The 25,046-nt window shown below is 55.6% G+C and overlaps 2 protein-coding genes across 4 annotated transcripts in view; one reads left to right on the top strand and one right to left on the bottom strand.

Annotated features, from left to right (window-relative positions):
• The window catches only part of LOC111159753 (DEAD/H-box helicase 11), a 35,055-nt gene extending 29,735 nt beyond the window's left edge, over positions 1-5,320 (top strand). For both annotated transcript variants that reach the window (XM_022522336.1, XM_022522337.1), the window contains exons 20-28: positions 2,092-2,164; positions 2,511-2,614; positions 3,278-3,427; positions 3,703-3,771; positions 3,874-3,974; positions 4,380-4,464; positions 4,791-4,869; positions 5,003-5,157; positions 5,236-5,320. In XM_022522336.1, coding sequence (XP_022378044.1) covers positions 2,092-2,164; positions 2,511-2,614; positions 3,278-3,427; positions 3,703-3,771; positions 3,874-3,974; positions 4,380-4,464; positions 4,791-4,869; positions 5,003-5,157; positions 5,236-5,265 — 846 coding nt within the window. In that variant the 3' untranslated portion in view covers positions 5,266-5,320. The remainder of the gene's footprint in view (positions 1-2,091; positions 2,165-2,510; positions 2,615-3,277; positions 3,428-3,702; positions 3,772-3,873; positions 3,975-4,379; positions 4,465-4,790; positions 4,870-5,002; positions 5,158-5,235) is intronic.
• Positions 5,321-6,319: 999 nt separating this feature from the next.
• LOC111159836 (WASH complex subunit 1) lies at positions 6,320-21,293 on the bottom strand. 2 transcript variants are annotated; one of them, XM_022522474.1, is made up of 11 exons: positions 21,146-21,293; positions 17,534-17,687; positions 10,577-10,688; positions 10,218-10,364; positions 9,922-10,058; positions 9,520-9,655; positions 9,106-9,307; positions 8,851-9,015; positions 7,940-8,098; positions 6,900-6,968; positions 6,320-6,736 (listed from the first exon to the last, which is right to left on the bottom strand). In XM_022522474.1, exons 2-11 carry the CDS (start codon positions 17,680-17,682, stop codon positions 6,597-6,599), a joined length of 1,416 nt encoding a protein of 471 aa, XP_022378182.1. In that variant the 5' UTR covers positions 17,683-17,687; positions 21,146-21,293; the 3' UTR covers positions 6,320-6,596. The 2 variants fall into 2 exon arrangements, with proteins under 2 accessions (XP_022378182.1, XP_022378183.1); XM_022522475.1 differs by lacking the exon at positions 21,146-21,293 and having other exon boundaries at positions 17,534-17,688.
• Positions 21,294-25,046: the final 3,753 nt, after the last annotated feature.

Genomic DNA, 25,046 nt, shown 5'->3' with positions numbered 1-25,046 from the left:
TTCCTTGTCAGTTGTGTGCATTTATCCCACTGCGCTCTGGCTCTACTCTGTTATGTGAGTATGTTATATTTTGTAGAACCACTCTTCTTTTGTTAGGTATTCGGGTGATTTCCAGGTTTTCTCTGTTTTAAGCAACATGGAGGCACATAGAACCACATCTCTGCACAGCGGTTCTGTCCCTAAGGTATGCGTGGCAACGGGACTGAGCCAGTGGAAGGCTCCTCAGTGCCTGCACACTCTGGTCCCTCTCTTCTGCCACTGGAACCACTCCTGCCACTCTGTTAGTTTTCCATTTTTCTTTCTTGTGTATAGACTCAGATTTTTGTTCACAAATTAAAATCATCTTTAGTCCTTGCTGCTTTTGATGCTCAGGTGTTTCAGGCCCTGCCCCTCAGAGCCCCCACATGCTGCCCTTGGTCCTTGACGAGGCCCTTATTGGCCTTGGGATGCTTTCTTGCTTTTTGGCACGACAGAATGCAGAATGTCCCAGGCCACCTTATACCTTCTTTGCGCCAGATCTGGAATCCTTCATTTCTCCAAGTAACCTGGCTTCCTTATTTGGGGATTGGTCTGTGGAAACCAGCATCCAGGTGCCGGGGGTGTTGGTTGTGCTCCTGGATTGTAATTGCTTTTAGACCTTCTGTAGACAGACTGGGGAAGATGGCTTTAAAAAATCATGCGTATTTCTAAGTGAAAATCCATGAATTTGTTTGACCTTCCACTGTATATCTTTTTTCTTGAGCTGAACATTTGGTTTCTTACTACGTTTGTTCTATCTTATTACTTACTTGCGCTCTCCCACAGGAGACCTCAAATACTTTCCTATGCTACCGATATTCTAACAGTAAACTAGTGATTGAAATTTAATTTCTTTGCGTTTATTTTTGCTCGGAGAGTGTATCCTGCTAAGGATGTATGCTCACTAAGGACCTGAAGTCCCTGGAAGTCAGGCTCCTTGTGTGCTTCTGTTGTGACTGTGGCAAACAGGTCCTCTTTATTGCCGTCTGTTTTCAGTTTCAGCATTTGCTTTTTAATTTTTTTATTTTTGACTTAATGTGTTTTTAAAATATGTAAACACCTATATGGTTCAGAAGTCGAAACTGCCTGGAAGGTGCCTTCAGAAAGTCCCGCTTCCGTCCGTCTCCAGGCTGCTCTCTGTGCCCAGAGGCAGTCACTTTTGCGGCAGTCTGTCCTCGCCTGCTTTCATTGCATTTCTCTGCAGAACTAAGCAAATATATGTATTCACTTCTCTCCTCTCCCTGTTCTTACGTCAGTGGCTGCGGCGCCAGTGTTGTGGCGCTCACGCTGTTCGGTGACCATTGCAGGTGTGTGTCCTGCCTGCCAGCGGGCGCTCTACACTGCAAGGGTGTGGTGAGCGCATGCGCTGGGCCCTCCCGAAGGGGAAGGGTGGAAGGGCGGAAGGGCGGTTGTGCGCTCAGAGATCACGTGCAGGAGTATCCCTGCGCAGGTGTTGGCTTGCGGAGCTGTACCTTCAGGGGGCACCCCTAGGTGGGGGGCACTGCCAGGCTAAAAAGTAAAAATACATCCAGCTTACGAAATACTGTCCAGTTCTCCTCCAGCTGGAGTTGTTCTGTCTCCCAGCAGCCTGTTTCTTCATGGAGGGGTCACGCCTTAGGATTCTTGCCAATTCAGTAGGTGAAAATCCTGGAGTGCTTTAGAATTACAAACGCATATGTCTGTCCCACCCGTCCATCCCCCCAGAGGTCCTTCTCCGGTAGTTGAGGCTGGGACCTGGACGTGTGGATTTTGTCAGGTGCTCTCGGTTGCCTAGTCAGGGGTGAGAAGCACTGTGCCCAGTTCACCAGATTTCCCATGCTGTTCCCACAGGCTCACTGAGACTATCCAACACTGGGTTATCGTTATTTATTTATTTATTTTTGCCAATTTATTATCTGCCTTACCTTTTACCTCTTTTTCCCTATTCTTATGTACATATTGTGCCAGGTCAGACTTTCGTCTTCCCCAAAGTGCGGCTTTCTCCCTCCCTCCCTGCCTGGGCCCCCTGCCTGCTCAGGCCTGTGGTCCCCGGCCCTCTCGGGGATCACAGAGCCCTGCTGTTGTGGTCTGCAGGTGTCTGACTTCCGGGAGCAGCTGCTGGCCTGTGCTGGCGTGGAAGCTGAGCGAGTGGTGGAGTTTTCCTGTGGTGAGAATCCCTGTCCAGGGTGGAATGGGCCCCGTGTCACTCTCCGGCCCCTTGTCGTCGCGGTTTGACCCTGTGCTCTCATCAGGCCTCAGGGACTGAGGAGCCTGTGAGATGGGAGCTCAGTCCCTTGCCAGCTCTCACGTGGGCTCACGTCTCTCTGCTCTCGCACGGTGGCCTTGTGGGGAGGTCTGAGTACCACCCACTTGTGCTGTGGGGGCAGGCACGTGGGCGGGTGTGGGAACTGCTCTTCCTGGCGTGGAGACAGAGATGGGGAGCGCGCTTTCCAGACCCTGCCTTACAGACTCGTCAGCCCCTTGTTTTCAGCCCCTCCCTGGGGTCTCTGCAGGTCATGTGATCCCTCCGGACAATATCTTGCCCCTGGTCATCTGCAGTGGCCCCTCTAGCCAGCAGCTGGAGTTCACATACCAGAAGAGAGAGCTGCCGCAGATGGTTAGTACCAGCCCGCTCACCTTACCACTGCCTTCGCCGGGGCAGGAGAGAGGTTTCTGGGGTGCTGGGCACCCTGGCCTGCGCTTTTAGTGTTCAGGTGTTAGGGAGATTAGTGCTGGGGTCTTTCACACGGAGGCAGCCCAGGCTGGATAGTGTCCCATCTGCATGCTCCTTGGGAGGCCTGAGCTCCCCCCTCCCCTCACTCCTTCGACCATTAAATAATGTTTTCTTAGAACCTTGGGCCATTCCTTTAGGATGAACCTGAGGAGAATCTGCTTGTTTCCTTTGGTTCTCTTGCCATTTGGTTTTATCGCTTCCTGCCCCGGGCAGGAACATGGGGCTTGGGGCCTGTCGCGAGAGGCACACGTGGGGTTTTCAGTGTCCGATTTGTTGTAGTGGAACTTGTCCCCAGTGGCCCGTAGGCATTGGGAGTTGAGCAGGGAGGCCTCGGCGCATGCCAGCCGGTTTTAGCTCCAGTGCACTAGCATCGTGATGTGTGTGGGAGGGAGCGGGGGAGGGGGTGCTTCCGGCCACAGGTCCTCCCCATGACTGCAGTCACACTTGGATCTCTGTATGTGGTTTTGAGTCTCAAAGTCAGGAAGCGCTGTTTGGATACGGCCTCAGGAATGACTCCAGGGAGGGCTGTCTGTCTTCCTTCCTTAGATGGATGAGACTGGTCGCATTCTCTGTAACCTGTGCACTGTGGTCCCTGGAGGGGTGGTCTGTTTCTTCCCCTCCTATGAGTACCAACGCCAGGTCTATGCCCACTGGGATCAGAGTGGGCTGCTGGCCCGCCTGGCTCTCAGGAAAAAGGTGAGTGACCTCTCAGCTAGAACTCCCACTTATTAGGACAGTGGCACCTAGAGTTCCTGCTAGGATATCTCATGCATGTCAGAGAACTGTCTGGACTTCTGCTAGCTCCTTACTCCCCCCACTTGGAACCCCTGATCACCTCTGGAGGATTTCCTTAGAACCCTTTGACTCTGGGGGCCCCTCCTGTTCCCAGTCTGGAAAACATAAAGGCCACGAGCAGACCTGGGGCCCATGCATTCTGAAACCCTTTCCTGGGAGACATTGTTTTCCTTCAGATATTTCAGGAACCCAAGAAAGCAAACCAGGTGGAACAGGTGCTGGCGGAGTATTCCAGGTGCATTAAGGTGAGAAGTGTAACTCCGAGGCCTTGGGTCCAGAAAACAGCTGGCAGCATTTTGGGTGGCCTCAAGCTTTGGCTCTACAACCTGGACTGGTATTTCCCGCAGTGTTGTGGCCAGGCCGGAGGCACGGTGACAGGTGCTCTGCTCCTCTCTGTGGTTGGAGGAAAGATGAGTGAAGGTATTAACTTCTCTGACAACCTTGGCCGGTAAGTTGTGGGCCTCTCGTCTCTGGGCTCTGCTGTGATCACCCTTCACTCCACGAATGGCCGGGTCCCTGCCTGCAAGCTGATGCCGGTGGGAGTCTGCGCCCCGGGCTGGCTGCTTAGGTCACTCAGCTCTCTGGGGAGGTGGCTTTGGCCCTTTAGCTCCAGGTGGAAATTAGGCAGAGCAGAGTTTTGTGGGGACTCCATTCATGTGGCCTGCACTGGGTCTCTCGGCCAAGCACACCTGCTCCCGGTGTGGAGGGAGGTAGAGGCAGCAAGCACAACTTGAGGGGTGTGACAGAGCGCTGGATGTAGCAGTTGATGACAGGAGGGTGAGGCCTGGCCCTTGGCAAACACACTGGGGGCCCGACTGCCCCCGCGCCACGGCCTCGTGTTCCTCGGCCCTAGGTGTGTGGTTATGGTAGGCATGCCCTACCCAAACATCAGGTCACCAGAGCTGCAGGAGAAGATGGCCTACCTGGACCAGACCCTAGTGAGTACCTCCAGTGTCCCGAGGCTGGGAGGAGACGGCTGGGAGGAGGTGCTGTTGCCTCTGGGGCTGCGATACCGGGGCTGCAGTGCTGTGCCTTCCCCACTGCCCCCCGATGTGTGCCCGTGTCTCCCGTCCGCTCCAGGGCATGGACGCACCCCTTTACCCTCCGGAGCCACTCTGCCATCTCCTCTGTTGCAGCTGCTGCTGGCCTTGTGCCCGTGATGCCCGCTGCTCTTTCTCCCACGCCGAGCGGTCATTTTCTCAGAACACTGAGCGGGGCGGGGGGGAAGAACATGCTGACAGGTGCTGTCTTCTGCCCTCCCCAGCCCAGAGGCCCAGGTCAGCCACCACCAGGGAAGGCTTTGGTGGAGAATCTGTGTATGAAGGCTGTCAACCAATCTATAGGTAGGCCTGGGATTGTACCTGGCTCTTGGGATACATGGCAGGAGAATGGGGTGACAGGAAGGAGGGAGCACGATAGAAATACACTGTGGGGGAGGCTGGTTTAGCTGAGAGCCCAACCTCTGTCCCCACCTAGGCAGGGCCATCAGGCACCAGAAGGATTTTGCCAGCATAGTGCTTCTGGATCAGCGGTATGCCCGCCCACCTATCCTGGGAAAGCTGCCAGCCTGGATCCGAGACCGTGTAGAGGTCAAAGCCACCTTTGGTCCTGCCTTTGCTGCTATGAGGAAGGTCAGGCCTGCCTTTCCCTCTCTCTGAGAGCCCCCCACCCGTGAGATCTCGTGCCTCACTGTTTTTCCATCTCCCCAGTTTCATCGTGAGAAGTCTGTCCCTTCCTGATGGATGGCCCACCACTGCCCAGATGCCAGCCTCTTCCTTCCAGCTGCTCGCCTGAAATGTTTGCCTGATGCCTGCTTTGTGGGGATTCAGCCTAAAAAGGTGAAGCCCAGCTGGAGACCAGACCAGCCCCTTTCTGGAATCAGTGGGCTGCCAGGACTAGGCACAGGTAGAAAAGACAGTAAGAGAACATCAGGTCGATGCTGAAGAAACAGTGGGTCCTGGCCATCCTGGGACCCATCCCAGGGCAGTCTGGCTCCCTGGAATTGAATGCCCATTCACCACGGTCCAGAGTCCAGCTCCCTGCCCTGCTTTGCGGCCAGTCTTCCACTGCGGCGTCTCTGTCCTCCCTTTGGTGTCCATTCTCTCACAGGTGAGGCAGAACATGCCCTCTAGCCTTTCCCTTTTCTGGCTACAATTTGTTGTTCTAGACCTTCACCTTCTTTTCAAAACCAAGAACATTCCCTCTATCCAGCCCCAGGTCCCTGGTGTCTATAGGGCTCCTTCTGCCCAGGGCCCTCTGACTACCTCAGTCCTACCACCTTTCTCGGTGTTAAGAACTGGGAAGCCATGTGCTGACTCCCCCACCTGCTGGTTTCTCTCTTCCCCAACCAGTGCTGGCCCCTAACCTGTCCCACAGCATTTTTAGCTCCCTTGGCCTGGCTCCACGTCCTCCTCCCACGTCAGTGGCACCTCCTTCCCACTCAGCCACTTGAGCAAACTCTAAGACACCTCCTCCCCTGACTTCAGTCATTACGCCAAGGGCCATTAGGCTCCCAGCAGGACTATTTTTAGAGACCCCGTGTCTGTCACAGAGACATTTTTCCCTGTGTGAAAATCTCCTTCCCTCCATCTGCAACAGCCAGCCCTGTTGACAACACCTCTCTGCTGTCCCTGACCCAGAGGAAGGGCCCTTGGCCCACCCCGTGTTTTCCCCCCCCCCCCCCCCCCCGCCGCCTGAGCCCAGGGGGAGCGGGAGGACAGGTGTCGGCTTGGAGGAGACGCTCGCCCCCTGACAGCCAGGGTTCCTTAAGTAAAAGTGCACTCTTGCTTTATGCTCGGTTCCCGCATGACACTGCTTTATTGATGCACGTACTCATTTCAGTCTGCGGCTGGAGGAGAGCACAAGGGCTCCCCGCTCCCAGCCACTTGGCCTCAGAACTGGCTACCTCACTCCTTGAAGAAGGTCTAGACGCAGGTCTGGGACAGTCCTCCATGGTCCCCGTTCCTCCCTGGGTAGCAGGGCCGAGACCCACAGGCCAGGCATCTCATCCTGGTCGTGTCCATGTGAGGGTGAGACCTAAATCTGGGTCTCGGTGGGAAGGAGTGAGCCACTAGGATTCCCAGTCGTCCTCATCCTCTTCTCCAGGTGGCTGCTGTGGGGGAGGCAGAGGTGGGATGGAGTCTGACATTCGGGCAAAGGCTCCTCCTGGCCCCTCGCTGGCCCCCGTCGCGGGTCCTTTCCCAGAGATACCTGGGAGGGCAGAGGTGGAGGGTGAGGGGGTTAGTTTGGGACACCGGTTCACCCAGCCACTGGAGACTTAAAAAAACAGGAAGAAAAAAGCAGCAGAATGTGCAAGATACAGAACATCCTGAGATTCGCAGCCTAGGGAAGGCAGCCAGGCTCCGTGTCCTACCTTTACGCCGCATGACCAGCTTGTTAAAGAGATCCGACATCAGGTCCCCACCTTGGCTTGTGGCTCTCACTGTAGCAGGAAGAAGTCCCAGGTCAAGAAGGATGAGGGGACCAAGGACAAAATCTGCCCCTGGGGTGACTTTCTCAGGGTTGGTCCTCTTTTCTGCTCACTCTCCACACCTGTCAGCCCCACCCCCCAGCCACGGCATCACTGCCAGGTCCCAGAGCTGCAGGCGGTCACTGGAGCCAGCACCGGGGCACTATTAAACTGGCAGAGCTGCCCTGTGAGACAAAGTGGGCAAGGAGGAGGGGCCCCACTGTACGGACAAGGAAGCTGGCCCAGAGAGGTTGTTGGGCAGTTTGCCTGAAGTCACAGCGCAAATCTCAGAAATCTAGCTAGAACTCAAGCTCGGGACCCAAAGGCACTGCGGCTTTGGCCCCGGGTGTTCTTTTCTTTTAAAATTTTATTTATGTGATAGCCAGAGAGCACAAGCAGAGGGAATGGCAGAGGGAGAGGGAAAGGCAAGCTCTGCACTAGGCAGAGAGCCTGATGCGGGGCTTGATTCTAACATCCTGGATCATGACGTGAGCCGAAGGCAGACGCTTAACCATCTGAGCCCCCCAGGCGCCCCAGGGCCTGAATGTTCTGTTTGTGCTGCACTCAGGATGCAGCGCACGGAACCTGCGGACTCAAGAGGCTTGGAGAAGCAGGACTGCGCTAACCCTCCAGGTCTGCAGTCCCTACAGCAGCTCAGGTCCCCAGCCATGTCCTAAGACAGCTCCTGGCAGAATCTGAGCTGGGGGAGGCTTTGTCTCCTATGAGTTTAGAGAGGAAGGTTCTAAGCAGGCTACAAAACCAGGAAGGAACCCACAGCTTAGGCAGGAAGGGTGGGAATGTTAGGGACAGCTGCCTGGGGAAAGCATGGGGCGGGTGGGCTGGGTGCTGCCCCTCTGACCTCTTGGGAGTCTGGTGGCAGCTACGACAGAAGGTGGCCCTTTCCTGAGAGCCCCCCTACCGGAGCGGGCTGAGGATCCTCTCACCTTGCTCCTGCTCCTTCTGTTTCTTCTTCTCCAGCTTGCGCTCCTTGACACTGCGGAGCTTGGCCTTGCCGATGCCCCCAGCCTGGCGGATGGACTCCAGCAGAGTGGCCCGGCCACTGGAGGGGTCCACCACTTCCTTGGGAGCTCCCTGGACTGCAGCTTGGGGGGGGGGGGCAGGGTGTGAGGAAGAGGGCTGCTCAGGCAGGCCATGCTGCAGGACAGCCTTGCCCAGCCTGAGGTTCTGGGGGTCCAGGGGCTTCCCCTTGAGCCTGGCTATGGGTCTTTCCTTTTGAAAGAGGAAGCCAGTGAGGGAGTCTGAGCTCTGGGAGACCGTCTGCAGCCTAGATACTGTTTGCATCTGCCTGAGCTCAGCCAGTCCTATGTCCGGGCACCCCTGGTCCCTCTCCTAATGCCACCTAGTTTAGGGGCCACTGCAGAGGTGGACTGTGGGACTCTACTGATGGAGAAAGTGTCTGAACTTGACACATGAGCCAACATGGGGTTTCTGTGCCACCTTTGGGTGCTGGAAATAGGCGGGGAGATGTCCTGCTAAAACTGAAATCCTGCCATTTACAGATATGAGTACTTTGTTGCTGAAGCCTTCTACTGTTTCCAGTAGCTGCCCCTTTCCCACTGGTGTAACTGGAAATGGGGGACAACAGCTCTACCTGTCCACGTCCAGGCTCCCTCTACTCTGGAGAGAAGAATTCTGGGGGGCTACAGAGTTTGAAAGCCAATATTTCATGAACCCAGGGGAACAAGATTTTGAAAACAGAACTATTCTGAAGGTCTAGAATTTATGGTGCGATAAACCTACAGGAAACCCTCCCGGGATCCAGAAATTAGAGGCGTCCTCAAAGAGCACACGCCCCTCACCCTGACCCCTCCACATACCCTAGTGCTGCTCTTACCTAGAGACACACTGCCACTGCTGTCTTCCTCCCTGGCACCTTGGACCTGGGAGGCCATGGGCTGGGGCGGGGGTGGGGGAGCGTTGACCAGCACAGCCGGAGCTGGGGGAGGCGGGGGTGGCGGTGGTGGTGGTGGGGGTGCTGTTAGCACCCCATCTTCTGGGTCTGAAAGAGAAGTGTGGGAAAGTGTGAGGTGCCCAGGAATGCAAGTGGCCAAGTAAGGGGGTTCTTGCCCAACTGCTGCTCTCTGCTCACCCGGCTTGAAAGTCTCGGCCACCTCTGTGTGGAAGGTGGGCAGCTCTGGAATGGTGCCAGGGGCGGAGGGGGCGATGCCAGGGCCCAGGTCAGCGCTGTACATGAGGTCATCGGCGATGCCTGGCAGGTCGGGCAGGTAGGACGGCACGTCGATCTCAGGCACTTGGCCCAGGTCCGGCACATAGAAGTAGTTCTCTGGAACCTACAGGATTAGGTGGGGGCACGAGTGGGGGCTGAAGGGGGCTTGGGGCCTGCAGTTAGACCCTGGGGCAGTCAGCAGGGCCTCGTGCATACCCATGGACAGCAGGGTGGGAGCAGGGGCTCAACAGACCAGTTATTTAGAGGCCGCCGCCAGGCTTTCTTGTCCCCCTCCCCCCCCCCCCCCCCCCCCCCCGCGGGCAGCATGGGCTCTACCTGCTGCTCCAGCTGCTCCCTCTTGCTGATGGACAAAGGGGCATCGAACAGCTTCTCCTCAGTCTCTGCCCCCAACATAATGTGGGTCTTTGTTACAGCACCAGCCAGGGGGTCCAGAAAGACATACTTTTTGTACCTACAGAGGTGGAGGGGATACCGGGCAGCCCATCATCAGCTTGAGGCCCAGGGTCCTGACCCAGCTTTCCTACTTCATCCAGGCCACAGTTAGTCTATACTGTGGACGTCGACACCTCAAAAGGGCAATCAGACTGCTGGGCTATGGGCTCCCCAGCCTGCAGACTTACGCACCAGAGTCTGATGTCCCCCCATCCGCCCTGGGGCCCCCACAAAGCCAGGCCAGGCCACCCAGCCACCCTCCCAGGGCCCTGCTGTGTGCCGTACAGGTTCTCTGTAGTGTTGAACAGCAGCAAGGAGCTGACGGAGCTGATGTTGCTGGGAAGGCCCCCGAGCCCCTCCTCGGCCTCATCCTCAGGCTCAGTCTTGGTGTTCACACACACAGGGAAGTATTTCAGCTTCTCCTGGCAGGGGCAGTAGCGCAAGGATGGTGGGCTTCAGGACTGGGCCAAAGTGACCACCCATCCCAGTCCAAGTCCTCTCGGGGAATAGAGCCCTCAGTTCCTCCCCGACACCCAGGACCACCTCTGATCACCCCCTGTAAGTGTGTGAGCCCCTCAGACCTGCAGTGCCCACTCGTCCAGGGGGCGGTGCTTGCTCTGGATCCTGTGGCGGGGGCGTCTCTGCAGGCCAGGGTCCTGGGCACCCGTGAAGATGGACCCGTACTCCTGCAGGCGCTCTGGAGCTGGGTACTTGGCACTGGAGAACACCTGGGGACACAGGGAGTCCAAGATGCTCCAGAGAGTGATCCAGAGAGATGCTCCAGAGGGTGGTGGGAGGGGGGGTTTAAGCAGGAAAGGTTGAGGTGTGGCTGGGCAAGGCAGGCAGAGACCTAGGCAACTTCAGGAGCACAGGGAGAGAATAGGGATGGGATTTCTGGGACTGCCTGCCAGCCACGGGGACTCGGGGTCACATGGTCTACCTTGATTGCCTTCTTGCTGCCCTTGATCTTCTCAATCTTGGCCTGGGCCAAGGAGACCCTCTCCCCAATGGCCTGCAGCTGCCTCCGGCTGAGCTCTACTCGCTGAGAGATTCTGCCATGGGGGGAAAAAACCAAAACTCAGCGGCTGAGGGCTGCTCCCCAAGCCCCTGCAGTCTCCTGCACCCCTGCTTCTATCTGCAAACCGCAAAGCCAAGGGCTTCCACAGGGACCCTTAGAATACAGTGTTACCTGCTTGTCACGGCTGACCTTTAACTGTCCAGGTGACCTCCGCATAGATCTCTACTCTGAAGCGTCTGAATGAACTCTACTGAGTCCTTGGAGCTCTGGGTACGAATGGGCAATCACCCTCGCCCCAGGGTGGTACCTGGATTTGCCATCTGTCAGGGACAGGGCCCCTGCCTCCAGGAATTTACAGCCTCAAGCAGGGGCAAGCGGAGAGAAAATAGTCATGATTCCTGTACAAAATTGCCTATTTCAAGACTATACTTTCAGGGATCATTTCTATAGTTTGTTACAAAATTGCCTATTTCCAGATGAGACTTGAGCTCCCAAGGAGGAGGGAGGGTGGGCAAAGCTGGGTCTAAATCAAGTCCCAGACCCACTCACGTGGAACTGCCCTGACACACAATAAATGGCTCCGGTGGACAAAGTCCTCACCATGGTTCCCATGTGCGGCCAGAGGGCTCGCTCAGAGGCTTCCACCCACCCTTCCTGGCACATTGGGCTCCAAGGACTCCAGGGCCCTGAACAGGCCAAACATGTTCCCATGTGGCCTCTGCACCGAATGGAGTGCCATCCCTGCGACAGCCCCGGGACTGGCTTCTTTACTTCACCGAGCACACTCCTCACTGAAAACCTCCTGACCACCGCCTCTATAAATGTGCACCTGTCACTTTCCAACCCCCCCTTTCACAGGGAGCCACTAGACATGCATCTGTTGCCTATCCGCTCTCCAACGGGGAGACGGCTGGGCTTTGTTCCCTACTGTCTTCCCAGCACCGGCACCTAGAGGGCTCCATGAGTGATGAACACCCATGTGCCCTCAACGTAAATGCACAGGAGCCTCACTTACACTGTCCCCGTTACTGAGCCATGGCCAGGTTCTTCTCCCTGCGGAGTGGACTGGGTGAACAGGGGCCAGGGTATCCTCCTCCCAACTGCTCCCCCACCTGCACAAACTCCAGTTCCTGCCCATGACCTCCACGCCTCACATTCAGAGAGGGTGCGTGTCGGCACCCACCTGGCCAGAGGGAGCATACAGGTGGGAAAGAGGCAGGACTGCCAGCGCCAGTTTACCGGGAAAGGGCAGAGGCCACAGTGATGGCAGGGGGGCCCCCACAGTCTCTGGGGTCAGGGAACACCAGGATTTCTTTAAAGGTTTCTTTAAAGGTCAAGGCCCTGGACCCATCTTCCTATATCAAACCCTACCAACTCTAGAAGATTCTGGCCCCCCAGAGAACCTGCCAGATCAGCCAATTTCACAGCCCAGGGGTCTCGGCTCCCTGCAGTCTCCCTGCTTACTCCCGGCCCCTTATGTGCAGGGGCTCACTGAGGCGGGGGGCTGGGGTACAAGCAGGCACCCAAAGCAGCTTAGTCTTCTCTGACAGACTGGGCTGAGTGGGCAGCGAAGGAGACAGAGAACTGAGGGCAGAGCTGCCTTCCAGTGAGAGGACGAAGAACCACCAGACTTGCATGAGCTCCATCTCTTCTGACAGGAAGAAGGGTTTGTGTCCGCTGAGAAAGGGTACTTGTGCGCAAGTTACCTCTTCCAGCTCCCAGCCCAGCCATCCTGGCCTGGGTGCGGAAGCCACCTCAGTGGTTATATGACAGCTCGGCCTGAAGTCCACATGGAGAGTGGGAGGGACAGCAGAACTGGAGAGGGACAAAGGACATTTCGTTCTCATTCTTCCACCAAGGAGAGAAGGGCTGATCTCTCTTAGTTGTGAACACAGAGCTTAACCATAAACCCTGGCAAACTTCCAGAATGGATTATTAAATCGAGGGTCTGTAAGCCCTCTGAAGAGAAAGAGGCAGCTCCCAGGGGCCAGCATTGTTCTAAATTCACAGCCTTTCTTTTTCTGACAGGAATATTAGACTGGTGTAGCAGGGGAAAACCTTAAACACAGTGCATCCTGAGTCAGCAAGGATTCTGACGGCTTCTCACAAAATCCTGCGGACGAGATGGAGCTAGGGGGGTTGGAGCACATTTAGAGAAACTCAGAGCCAGATGAGGAACAGCGCCCAAAGCACACTGCTGAGCAATGGACTGATTTCAGCCTTGCACAAAGTTCTCTGGCAGGGTCTCGTCCAGCTCATGCAACACTGGGTTAGTAAACTTGGGGGGGAGCGAATGGAGGAGGGTCAACATGGTCTGCATGGGGAATCAAGACTCACAAATCTTAAGAGTCCAGAAGGATGGACTGTAATCAGCAAGACGAAACTGACAAGGGATGAGGTCCTGCATTTAGGTGTAAGAAGTCCAGTGCACAAACGCAGAAGATGGAGGGTTAGCAGCAAGGCCTGACGTTTTGGTTAACTAGAGCTCAGTATGAGCTAAAAGTGTGTTAAGCAGCTTAAGAAGGAAACGGGATCTTGGTGCACACAGCTCCTTGTCCCTTCTCCCTTCTTTCAGTAAACAGGGGACATCCACTCTCTTGGGGGCACTAGAGAGGAAACAGACCCCAGATTAGTGAGCTAATCTGTGCTGGGCACCCACCTCTCTATAGCTGTGTCCCCTTTAAACCAGAACCACAATTTAAGAGAACTCTGAATTCCTTCTAGACTAACTATAGGTCTTAGTCACTGCTGTGTCCCTAGCACCTGGCACTGTGTCTGACATGTAACAAATACTGGGTGAAAGAAAAGTGACAAGTTCAAGAACGTCCAAAGGAGGGTGATGGTGAGGAGTGAGCTACTCATGTCCTGAGTGTTCTGGCAACAGGTGAGGTGACTTAGACAATACAGTAATTCTCTTCGTATGTCAAAACCGTCACAAGTGCTGGCAGGTGGAAAAGCGACTGCACTTACCCTGTTACCCCCAAAGGCAGCATGAGGACCAGCGGGTGGAGTTACAAGGAACCAGCTCTCAGTTCTGCACAAGGAGAACTTTCTAGTAAACTTTCCTTCTAGGAGAGCTCTGCAAATCAAATTCCCGCGGATGAGCACCCATCAGAAATGCTCCGAGGGAGGCTGCTGTGGGGGGCAGGGGAAAGCAGACAGGATTTCCAGGGTCATCTAAGAGCCTACCAGTCTAAGTAATGGCCCCCAGGCTGTCCAACCTCTCACTGTCGGAGCCGTGGTGCCAAGAGCGCAGAGCACGGGTGAAAGGGCTCTCACGATGGGCAGTGGCAGTGCCAAAGGGGCAACAGGAAGCACCAGCAGGCCACATGCGGCTGGGACGGAAAGCCACGACTGATTAGCAGTGCCCTCCACGAGGGTTTGGAGGAGTAGTGGCAAGAGGGTGATCTGTTTGCCATTCCTAATCTATGCTCCCTCACTCGGTGGTCTGCTTCACGGCAGGTCAGTTTCCAAGCTTATCACTAAAGCCAAGTCCCCAAAACACATTTGCCCAGACCCCAGCGTGGTCTCTGTGGGTGTCAGGAATGGAACTGGCTCAGCCAGTCTGCTCAGAGCCCAGGACAGAGATGAACCGGGGAGCAGACATCTCCCAGGGACAGAAGCAGGTACGTTTACCATCTACTTCGCAGCAGTGGGACCTTGAGCAATTCAATGAACTGGCCTATGCCTCGGGCTTCTTCAGCTGCGACACGGGGCTGGTGACTTCTATAGCACGGAAGAATGAACAACGGTGTGCCATGTTCCTGAGCTAGCTGGTGAATCAGGTGCTAGTACCACCCACGAGGTTAGGATGGATGAGGGACTCCAGGTGCTGAGCAGACATGGGGGAGGACAGTCCAGGCCCAGGAAACAGGCACTTCACAGGGAACACCAGGAAGGCAGGGGCAGGGTGACAGGAAGCCACTCCTCCTCCCGGAGCACCACAGGGACCACCACTTGGGCTCCCGGTCCCCACCTCCCACGCTGACCCCCCACCCACTCACAGATGATTTCCGGCCACAGCCTCCCCGCCCCCTGCAATCAGCACACCCTCACGCCTTCCCACCTGCCCACGGAGGCTGCTGGGGAGGAGGGAGCACCAGCTTGTCCTCCTCTTGCAGGTCCTATCCCTTGGCATTGCGGACCCTGAAAAGCTCCTGTGTCACCTCCTCCGCCCCCGGCATAATTAGGAATGATCTGCTAATTATTCAGGCAGCTGACTGAGCTTCCTAACCTTGGGAGTCACCAGGTGCCAATCAGAGCCAGGAGAGGACAGGAGGAGGGGAGGAAGGGGGGCAGAGGGGAGAAGATGGGAAGGGAGAAAAGGGAGAGAGGGAAACAAGGAAAAGAAGGGAGAAAGGAGGGGCTGGAAAGACAAAGGAGAGGAAAGGGAAAAGCTTTGCAGAGAAAAGGAATCCCTCCCCAGGGCTGACGGGAAAGGCAAGTGATAGCACCCCAACTTCCACACACAGAAGCTGTCCAGATCCTCTTCCCTCCAGCCCCCAACCCCCTCTGCCTCGTCATCTAAGTCATGCGAAGCAGGTGACAGGTGACGTCTCTGGGCGGCTATTTTGGGGCCTGGCTTTTCCCAGGTGAGGGACAGGCAGATCGCCCGGACAGTGGGAGGCGCGGGTCCAGGAAAGCCTGAGAGGCACTTGTCATTCTCTTCAGGCTCCTCGCGGCTCCCGCTGCGGCAGAGCAGGAGGAAGGCCAGTTCGGAATGCTAATTTCCCATGAGCTCACCTACCTGCGCAACTGGGCACAGGCGCCCCTGGGCTGAGGGGCCTGGGCCTGAAATAGGGGGGCGGTGAGGAGGAGAGACAGATACCCACATGCCTCTTTACATGAGGTTTCAAGCAGGTGGAGTAAGCTTGAGGGGGAAGATTCCAAGCCGGGGTCCCTTCCCCAGGACAAAAGCCCATGAAAAAGGAAAAGCCCACGGGGTGTGTGGATTGGGGCAGGCTGGAGGGTGGGAGGAGCAGGGAAATAAGGCTGGGTCTGGGCCTGCCCCACCCTCACTATCCCTGACCCCTCCCTTTCCTTCATCCTGTTCCCAATCTGTCACCATGTCCGGTCGTTACTTCTCTGAAATGTCTTTTCTCCAGCCCTCCCCGAGCCCCCGGACTGCAGCCTCACCCCTTCCCCGCCTTGACTGCAACCAACAGTTCTCAGTGCGTCCCTGGAAGCCCCTCCCTCCCCTCCTGGCCACTCTGAGTGCTGCCTGCTCAGCCGTCCCTAAACCCTTCTGTGGCACCGCTTCTCTGCTCCGGAGCCTCCCTCCAAGGCCCAAATCAAGCACAAAGCCCTGTCCTGTTAGGGGAAGCCCTCACGGACCCTAACCGACTCGTTCTAACAGCTCACTGGCCCCATCGTCCATCCCCCTCCCTTGGCTCCGGCACATTCCCGCAGCACTGCAGAGCACAGAAAGCAGCGAGAGGCCCCCAGAGTCCGGCTCCCAAGGGCATGCAATCAGAGGGGGGAAGCAAGGCCCTTGGACCCAGAGAAAGCGGACCCTTCACACCCTGTTCCGCAGTGCAGGAGCTGAATGTATGGGGCAAGTAGCAATGTCTGCACCCCCAGTACAAAACGGCCCCTTCAGGCCAGCCTCCCCTGGGCAGCCTGGGATACACCATGCTCCCATTCAGGCCTCTGAGCCATTCGCACCCATTTCTAGACCCCAGCAGAGGCCCTGCACACCCATATTCCTACCCCTGCCTAACCACAACCTAGCCCTCCTATGGCCTTCAGGAGGCCTCCCCTGACCACATAGCAGGAATGCAGGTTTCCTCTCCAGCATCCACTCCTTCCTCACTCAAGTAAGGGCCCTCATTTCCTTTGGGGAACCCGCTGCTCCCACAGGCTCAGGCCCTGCACTTCAGCTGGGGCTAAAGCCGGGGAGTAATGCGGGTAACAGGGTCTAAGCCCATCAGTGTGTCGTGGCCTCTGCCCCCGCAAGGGGCTCTGGGATAGACAGGAGAACCCAGCCAGGCCAGTGTCCCTCTTTCCTATTGGACCTGAACGTGGAGTGCAGGAGCATCAGCCCTGCTGGAGGCCAAGGCCTTTCTGGGAATGGGGCCAACAGAGAAACAGCAAGCTGGGATGGAATGAAAGAAACATCAGGTACTGACGACATCGGTTAAGCCCTGCGACTCCATATCCTGCTCCACGGACTGGGTACTAATTGCTTCAGCGGGTTTGGGGAGTTCTGATGCCTACTTACTGTCTCTTCTCTAGATCCCTAGAAGCCAACACGGTTCATGCTACACAGTGAAGAATCAATCCATCTCAACTTGGTGTTTCCCCCATTCTAGACTACAAGGTCCTTGGGACAGGAACCAGGTTGCACACATCGTCGGGACCCCTTAGGGTCCAGCAGGTTTGGCTCAGGGTGGGACATCAGTGGGGTGACCAGGCACCAGGCTCCTGAGAGGCACCCTAAGCTCCCTGGACCACGCCAAGGCACTCGGAGGGCCCACCACTCAACACCCTCTCCCAGGAGATAGACTTCCTCCCCTCTCCTCATTCCATTCCTGGGCACAGGGACATGAAACTGTCTACAGGTGCCAAATACCAGGAAGGGAAAGGCCAGTGTGCTAAAACTCCAGTGCCCCCCTTAGAGAAAGGCAAGCATACAATCACAATCCTGGTAAGAAAACACACATGTTGCTTTTTGCCTCTATTTTGGTCGCTGGGCAGGGGGTATCTATCATCTGGGACTGATGGCTCTTAAAGGCCCGTGTCCTCTTGCTAATGTGGTCCCTGGGCATAGTTAGCACAGACATAAGCACTTTCCGTAACTACTGATAGCAAGTTCACGGAGGAGGAGCGCATGCTGACTGCTCAGCCCTCAGTCAGGTGTGGGCGAGTGGCAGCACCCACCTGCTGAAAATGTCTCCAGAGACCTTCTGTAGGTACTGCAGGGCATCGGCTACCTGCTGGATGGCCTCCTCCCGCCGCAGGTCCGGCTGGATGAGGGGCACGGCGTAGGTCTGCCCTGCCAACGAGTGCTGGGTCCTCGTGGGAGTCATGGTGCCTGTGGGTGGGAACGAGAGTGTGAGGGACCAAGTGCCAGGAGGACGGAGCCCAGCCCCCAACCCAAGCACTCCCCCACCCCACCCACCCCTGCCTGCGACTGTTTGCTGCAGAACTGTTTGCTGTAGGTCCCACCTTTGGAGGTGGGGAGTGGGGGACAGAGCAACGGGTGGGAGGCCAGGAACTCCCTGGAGCTGGTACTCTATTGATGCTTGTTGGATAAATGAGGGAGGGCAAGTGGTAATGACAACAGAGACCAGAGAGAAGCAGTCAGAAGTGCACTGCTCTGCTAGGCACCCTTTCCATCCATTATGTCATTTCTACCTCCCAAGCCTGGACGAAGAAGAAAGAAACCGTGGCTGCAGAGTGAAAAGGAGGTTGGAGCAGAGGGATGGATTGAGGGGTGGGGGGCGGAGAATGTGTGTGTCAACTGCCAAATGATACCCAGGTCTGGAAAAGCACAGGAAATGCAGACTCCTGGGTTCTTTTCACTCTGGCCCCGAGGAACTCAAGACCTGTTCCTGAGATAGGACTCTGCTCCCCCAGGCTACAACTAAGGGGGGGCCAGGAGGAAGGAGGGGCATGGGAGGGTGGGGGACAAGGAGGAAAAACACTCCTTCCAATTGCAGGATGAGGGCAGAGTCTATTTATACTGGGTTTAATTAACTCCGCTCCCTGGTGCCATTAAAGCAGCAATCATGCTGCACACGGCACTGATTTGATCGGCAAGAGATGTACCAGGCAGAATATTAAGGCTCTGGGCCCCTATAAATAGGCCTAATCACAGCCCCTCAGTAGAAGACGGTGAGGAAGACATTAATCAGAGCTGGCACTGTGCTACAGACCTTTTCTCTCTGGCCCCATGTTGGGGCCCCTGAGTGCAACACAGGTGGAGGTGGGGCAGGGTAAGTGTAAAAGGGAGGGCTGAGGAGGCCTCACGGGGGCTTAAAGAATGGTTTGACTTGGGGTAAGTCGCTTGCCTTCTCTGAACCTCTGATTCTTCCCATCTCCCATTCTGTAGTCTTGAGCATGGCACCACTCTCCAAGAAGTGGTTCTTCCCAACACAGCACACCATCTTCTCCAAGCTGAAGCTTACTCCTTTGCTCCCTCTGCTGGCTTCCCCAGCCCTTCCTTCTCCCCGGGCTTGTTCCCTCCTACCAGACCTCGGGGTCTGCTCTTCAACTTCTTCTTGGGCAGTGACATCCTCAGTAAGACCTGAAGCTGCCCAGCATCCTCATCTGGGCCAGAGAGTCACTCCTCACTTCCCCACTTCTCTTCCCTCCTATCAAATGACCCAAGTGGGGCCAGCTGATGCCTAAGCCAGGAACCTAACCCTCTGAGACCACTGCACTCCTTTCAAGAAGCCCCCCCCCCATTTATATTCATATTGATGCAAACTTGCTGGCCTTTCTAACTTAATTCTGTACCTCGGTTTTCCCATCTGTAAGCTCAGGAGAGGGTAAAAGGTGGAGATACTTCTGTGTACATTTTGAGATAGTTCCTTGTAAGTTACCCCAACTGTGTGTGTGTGTGCACAGGAGGGGGTCATACAGGGACAAATCTCAACAAGGAAGTAGCAGGTCCACTCAAGAATTAAGAGACTGAGGGGTGCCTGGGTGGCTCAGTCGGTTGAGCATCTGCTTTTGGCTCAGCTCATGACCCCAGGGTTGTGGGATCAAGCCCCACATCAGGGTCCCTGCTCAGCGGGGGGTCTGCTTCTCCCTCTCCCTGCAACTGCCCATTTATGCACATGCTCTCTCTCAAATAAAATCTTGGAAAAAGAACAAAGAGACTGAGTACAGCTGGTTAGTTGTTTATTCATTCGGTCTCCAGACATCTCCGGATCAGCTACTAGATGCCAGACATGATGGCAACAAAGATGAGTAGGGCACTATGCTAGCCATAGAGACAGCCTCACAAACAAACACCACATGACAAGTGCTCTAATTCAGCCACAATACTAGTGGCTAGGGGAGAAGCCCTGAGGAAGGAGTGATCATCAATCCCTGAAGAGGTTGGAGGAGTCAGCAAAAGGCTCTCAGTAGAAATGGCATCTCCCTACCCGGCCCAGCCAGGCACTGGGGAGAGAGCATTCCAGGTAGAAAGACTTGAACAAAGGTGTGTAGGGAAGGGCAAGTGGTGCTGAGTGATAAGGGTATAACTATCCTTGAGCCATTAGCAGGAAAAAATTAAAAAGCTAGATTGTGATAAACACTGCATACCCCACCAAGAAGTTTGCTCCAAAGCCCTTATGCCCAAGCTGTCCAATATGCTAATCTCTAGCTGCACGTGGCCTGCCGGAGGGGAGGGTGGTGTAAGTGCAAAACGTACACCAAATCTCAAAGACTTAGTAGGGAAAAAAAATGTAGAATATCCCATTAAAATTTTTATATTGATTACAGGCTGAAATGACCATATTTTAGATATACAGAGTTAAAGAACATCTATTACTAAACCGATTTCACCTTTTTTTTTTTTTTTTTTAATATTTTACTTATTTGAGAGAGCGCGCGGGAGAACGAGAGCAGGCAGGTAGAGGAGCAGAGGGAGAGGGAGAAGCAGGTTCCCCACTGAGCAGGGAGCTCCACGCGGGACTCGATCCCAGGGCTCTGGGATCATTACCTGAGGTGAGCGCAGACGTTTAACCAACTGAACCACCCAAGCTCCCCCACCTGTTTGTTCTTACTTGTAAAATTACAACGTGGGGCTCACGCCGTATTTCTATTTGATGACACTACCTTACAGAATATGGTAAAAACCATAACAGACACCATACCCGCCTCTCAGTGCTGTTTAATCACAGAAGTGCACGGACTCCTTCCACAAACCATCCCTGGACCCCCGCTCCCAGGGCCCTCAGCCGCCCAGGTTAACAGCAAGGCCGGGCGCAGCCAGGAAGCAAGCTCGGGAAAGCAGCGAGACAGGTCAACTAAGAGGGGCCGGGGAGGGAAGGGAGCTGCTGAAGGGGGGTCCGAGGACTCGGTCGAGCCCGCTTGCAGGGGCCAGAGGGTGCAAGGGCCTGTGAGGGTCACGGGACCGGCGGGCCGCGACGGGGAGGGCGGGCTGGAGCCCGGGGCCCCGAGTCCCGCGGGCCGGCAGGGCCCTCCCCGCACCCCGGCCTCGGCCTCACGCCGCGGGGGAGAGCGGCTCCAGGGGTGCTGGCGAGCGGGGAGGGGCCCGTCAGACTCGGGGCAGAGGCTCGGCGCCGCGCGGCGCGGCGGGATGGCAGCCGGGTCGCAGGCCTGTGCGGACGGCGGCCGCGGCCCGGCTCGGCGCCGGGCCTCCCGCGAGGAAGGAGTGGCGGATCCCAGGCCTCGCCGCCTGGCCGGGCCCGGCCCTGCCTCCCGGAGCCCCTCCTTCCCCGCCTCCCCGCCTCCCCGCCGCGTCCCGCCCCTGCACGGCCCCGCGCAGCCTCGGGGTCCCCCGCGCCCTCCCCCGGCCCGCCGCCCGCTCCTCACCTGCCGGCCGCCCGCCGCCCGCCGCTCAGGCTGCCGAGCTTCCGCCGCGCGCGCTCCGCCGGGTCCTGGCGCCGCCGCTCGGCCTCTTGGGGCTCTCGGCTCGCTGGCGGAGCTCTGCGCAGCCAGTGGCGGGCCCCCGCGCAGAACAGGCCGCCCGCGCCCCCCGCCGCACCCTTCGCGCGTGCTGCGGGGCGCCAGGCCGCCGGGAGCCCTCACTCTTCCCCACGCCCCGTCACCTCCCCGCCTTCCGCTCAGACCCCGCCGCGCGCTGCCCGCCCCCTTCGTCCGTCACGCCCCTCAGCGCCGCCCCCGCGTCTGACCCCGACCCGGGAGCGGTCCCGGCCCCGCCCTCCCTCTGCCTGCGTGAGCCCTGCAGTCCCGGCTCGGCCTCTGGGGCGCACAGACGGACAGAAGGTAGAGTGGTGGGTGTGCGGCGCCTGGGGTGGTGGTTTCATGCGTACAGACTTTCGGTTTTTCTCTGCGGTTTCTCCCACCGCCTTGGACTCAGGCTCCCCTGAATCCAGTGCCCAGCCAGGCTTCGGGCTGCATCGGCCCGCGGTAGCGAGAACTCTGCCAAGTCGCTATAGCCGGAATCCCTCGGCCTCTACGTCAGATCACCCTCCGTATTCGACCGCGCGCCTCATCCCCCACGATCCCCCGCGGCTGGCCCTTCGCCCCGGCTGCCCTCAGCAAGAATCCTGTTGGTCGGCCGAGCAAAGAATTACCTACCCTCTTAGGGATTTTCCATCCGTCCCCCTCGGGGGGACCTTGGCTAGAAGTCCCCCCTCGGCCATGCTGTGTTTGCAAGGGATCCTGCTTCTGTACCGAGGTCTCTTTCCCCCTCTGTTGCAAAGTCCTAAATAAAATCTCTTCTTACTGCTACTGTGCAGCTCTGGTTTTCTTTGACACGTCAGTTCGGAATGATGAGAAAGTTCTGGAGATTAGAAATGGTGATGGTTGTACAGCAATATGAATGTACTTAATCCCACTGAACTGTACGCTTGCAAACAGTTAAGATGGTCCATTTGTGTTATGCACGGGTTACAACAATAAAAAATAAAGCCAAGATGGTATTTTAACAGACTAAACAAAAATTTAGGTATATAAAGAAAGCATCCATCCAGAGATCCTGCAGTGGTCCCTCCTGAAATCCATTTCTTTGTCTCAAAGTTCTCGGCCCCTGTCTTTTAGGGTTGCCAGATAAAAATAGAGAACACCACATTAATTTGAATTTCAGATTAAAAATGAATATATAGACACAGATACCCCAAACTAAGCATGAGACATATTTACCCTTAAAACTTATCATTTATTTGGCATTCAAAATTAAGTAGATATTTGATATTTTGTTTGCTAAATCTTGCAAACTTACTCTCTTTTTAAGACTCTCTGAATTTTGTCCTCTTTCCCAGCTGCTCACCCCCATCCTAGAGTTAGGTTAAATTGTCTTTTTTGGTAAGCACATTACAGTGTCTTGCCGGGTGCAGCATATGGTCTCTACCCACGATGAGGAAGAGATGGGTTTCCACCTGTATTGTAAACTGAATGTGTCCCCGCCCCCTCCAATTAATATGTGGAAGCACTAACCCCCAGTTTGATGGTATTTGGAGAGAGGTCTTTGGGAGGTAATTAAGGTTCAGAGAGGCTGGGAAGGTGGGGTCCTCATGATAAGATTAGGGCCCTTACATGAAGAGACACCAGAGGGGTACCTGGGTGGCTCAGTGGGTTAAAGCATCTGCCTTTGGCTCAGGTCATGATCTCAGGGTCCTGGGATCGAGCCCTGCCATCAGGCTCTCTGCTCAGCGGGGAGCCTGCTTCCTCCTCTCTCTGCCTGCCTCTCTGCCTACTTGTGATCTCTGTCAAATGAATAAATAAAATCTTTTAAAAAAAGAGAGAGAGAGAGAGAGACACCAGAGAGCTGGCTCTTTCTAGCTCTCTCCGCCATGCAAGGACACAGTGAGATGGCCATTGCAAGCCAGGAAGAGAGTTCTCACCAGGAACCAAACCTGCTGGCACCCTGATTTTGGATTTCCAGCCTCCAGAACAGTGAGAAATGAATGTATGCTGTTTAAGCCACTCAGCCTACGGTATTTTTTTTTTTAAGGATTTTATTTATTTATCTGACAGACACAGTGAGAGGGGGAGCAGCAGAGGGAGAGGGAGAAGCAGGCTTTCCGCTGAGTGGGGAGCCTGATGCAGGGCTGGATCCCAGGACCCTGCGATCATGACCTGAGCCCAAGGCAGATGCTTAACAACTGAGCTACACAGGCACCCCGGTATTTTGTTTTTGACCAATATAACCTGCAAACCTGAGCAATGACTGAGCAGATTCTTAAAGGCATTTTAAGGTTTTCAAAACACATCAAAGAAGGGGAAGTGTGCCATTCAGAAAGGAGGGCATGCAGGCTTGGGGCTCGGCCACTTATTCTTTGTGCAACTTTGGGCCAGTCATCTAATGGGGGTTGCCCCATTTATAAATCGGGCTGGAGAGTGCTTGTGGCCTGCTTCCTTTTGAGAGCTGCAAAGAGAGGCTATCAAAGCGCTTTGTGGATGATTTGTACACAAAAGGAAATTTGTATGTGCCCCAAGATGCTTGTTTACACACACGTGCATGCACATGCTGCCGCCAAATACCCAAACTGGCTGTTTTCTCACAAAAGTGCTGCTAGGCTGCCTCCCCCCCGACCCAGACCACCCAGTACGCCCTCAGTTTACCCTCCACTTCATCATTCTTTACCTAATCCACCGAGACGCTCACCCCACACCTAATTTTAAAGATTTCCTAGGAGCTGGATAGCAAAGACCTTTCACTTCAGTCACTCAAGCTGCAGTGGGAATCCTCGACCTCAGAGCAAAGAAAAGCTAAATGTCATCCTGCCGTGGGAACGCTGAGGCCCACCCTGCCCTTGCTGGCCTGTGGTGCGGATTCCATTGATTCGTGATGCCCAGGATAGGGAAACCACAGGGACAGCATGGGACTGAAGGCTGGCAGGAGCTGGGGGCAGGCGAGGAAGGGAAGTGGCTGCCTATGGGTACCAAGTTTTATTTTGGGGTGATGGAAAGGTTTGGGAGTTACACAGAAGCTGTGATTGCACAGCCTTGTGAAGGTACTAAGTCCACTGAATTTTTCGCTTTAAAATGGCCCATTTTATATGACTTTCAGCTTTTTTAAAAAGAAACAATGTGGGGTCTAAGAAATGCTGTGTAAGGTCCGATTATTCCGCTAATGCTTTCCTGGACTTCCCGGATGGAGGGCCCAGCCTGAGTCTTATCTACGCTGTGGTGGCCTCCTCCGACCATGTACTGGACGTGGGATGGAATCCGAGAATTCGAGAGCTTGAAATCACCTCAGAGGTCATAGAGCCAATGCCACAGGCTGCAGGCCTTTTCTGTGTGTCAGAAGGAGGCTGAGGAAGACACAATGGCCTCCTTCCCCATCCTCCCAGCCCCAGGCCTTCAAACAAGTCCAGAAAGTGACTCTGAAGCAGATGATTGCCAGAACATGGCCGTGTTTCCATACAAGCGGTGAGGGCAGCATAGGGCACGGGAGCTCGGAGCATTCAGTATGGATGGCTTTCAGTTGTGCCCAGTAGAAACCTCGCTCTGGGGTTTAAGCGTTAGGAGTTTCTACTTCCACGTTATAGGAGAACCCGATGAAGGCAACACAGGGCTGGGACGGAGGCTTCATGGTTCCCTGAGGAAGCTGGAATCTTTCATCGCTGCCTTAGCACATGGCTGTCATCTTTATGGTTGTAAAATGTGTGCTCTGTTCCTGAGCGTTGCGTCTGAGTTCTAGGTGGGAAGGCAGGAAGCATAAAGGGAAAAGGTAAAGGGCAGATATGAGCCCAATTAATTCTCTCTCTTTTTTAAAAAAGATTTTATTTATTTGACAGAGAGACAC

This window comes from Enhydra lutris, unplaced genomic scaffold, assembly GCF_002288905.1.
Source record: "Enhydra lutris kenyoni isolate GAN:26980312 unplaced genomic scaffold, ASM228890v2 scaffoldscaffold69, whole genome shotgun sequence".
In the NCBI taxonomy this organism is placed as follows: Eukaryota; Metazoa; Chordata; class Mammalia; order Carnivora; family Mustelidae; genus Enhydra; species Enhydra lutris.
Note: the sequence above shows the minus strand (reverse complement) of the source record. Positions and strands in the feature narration are given on the sequence as shown.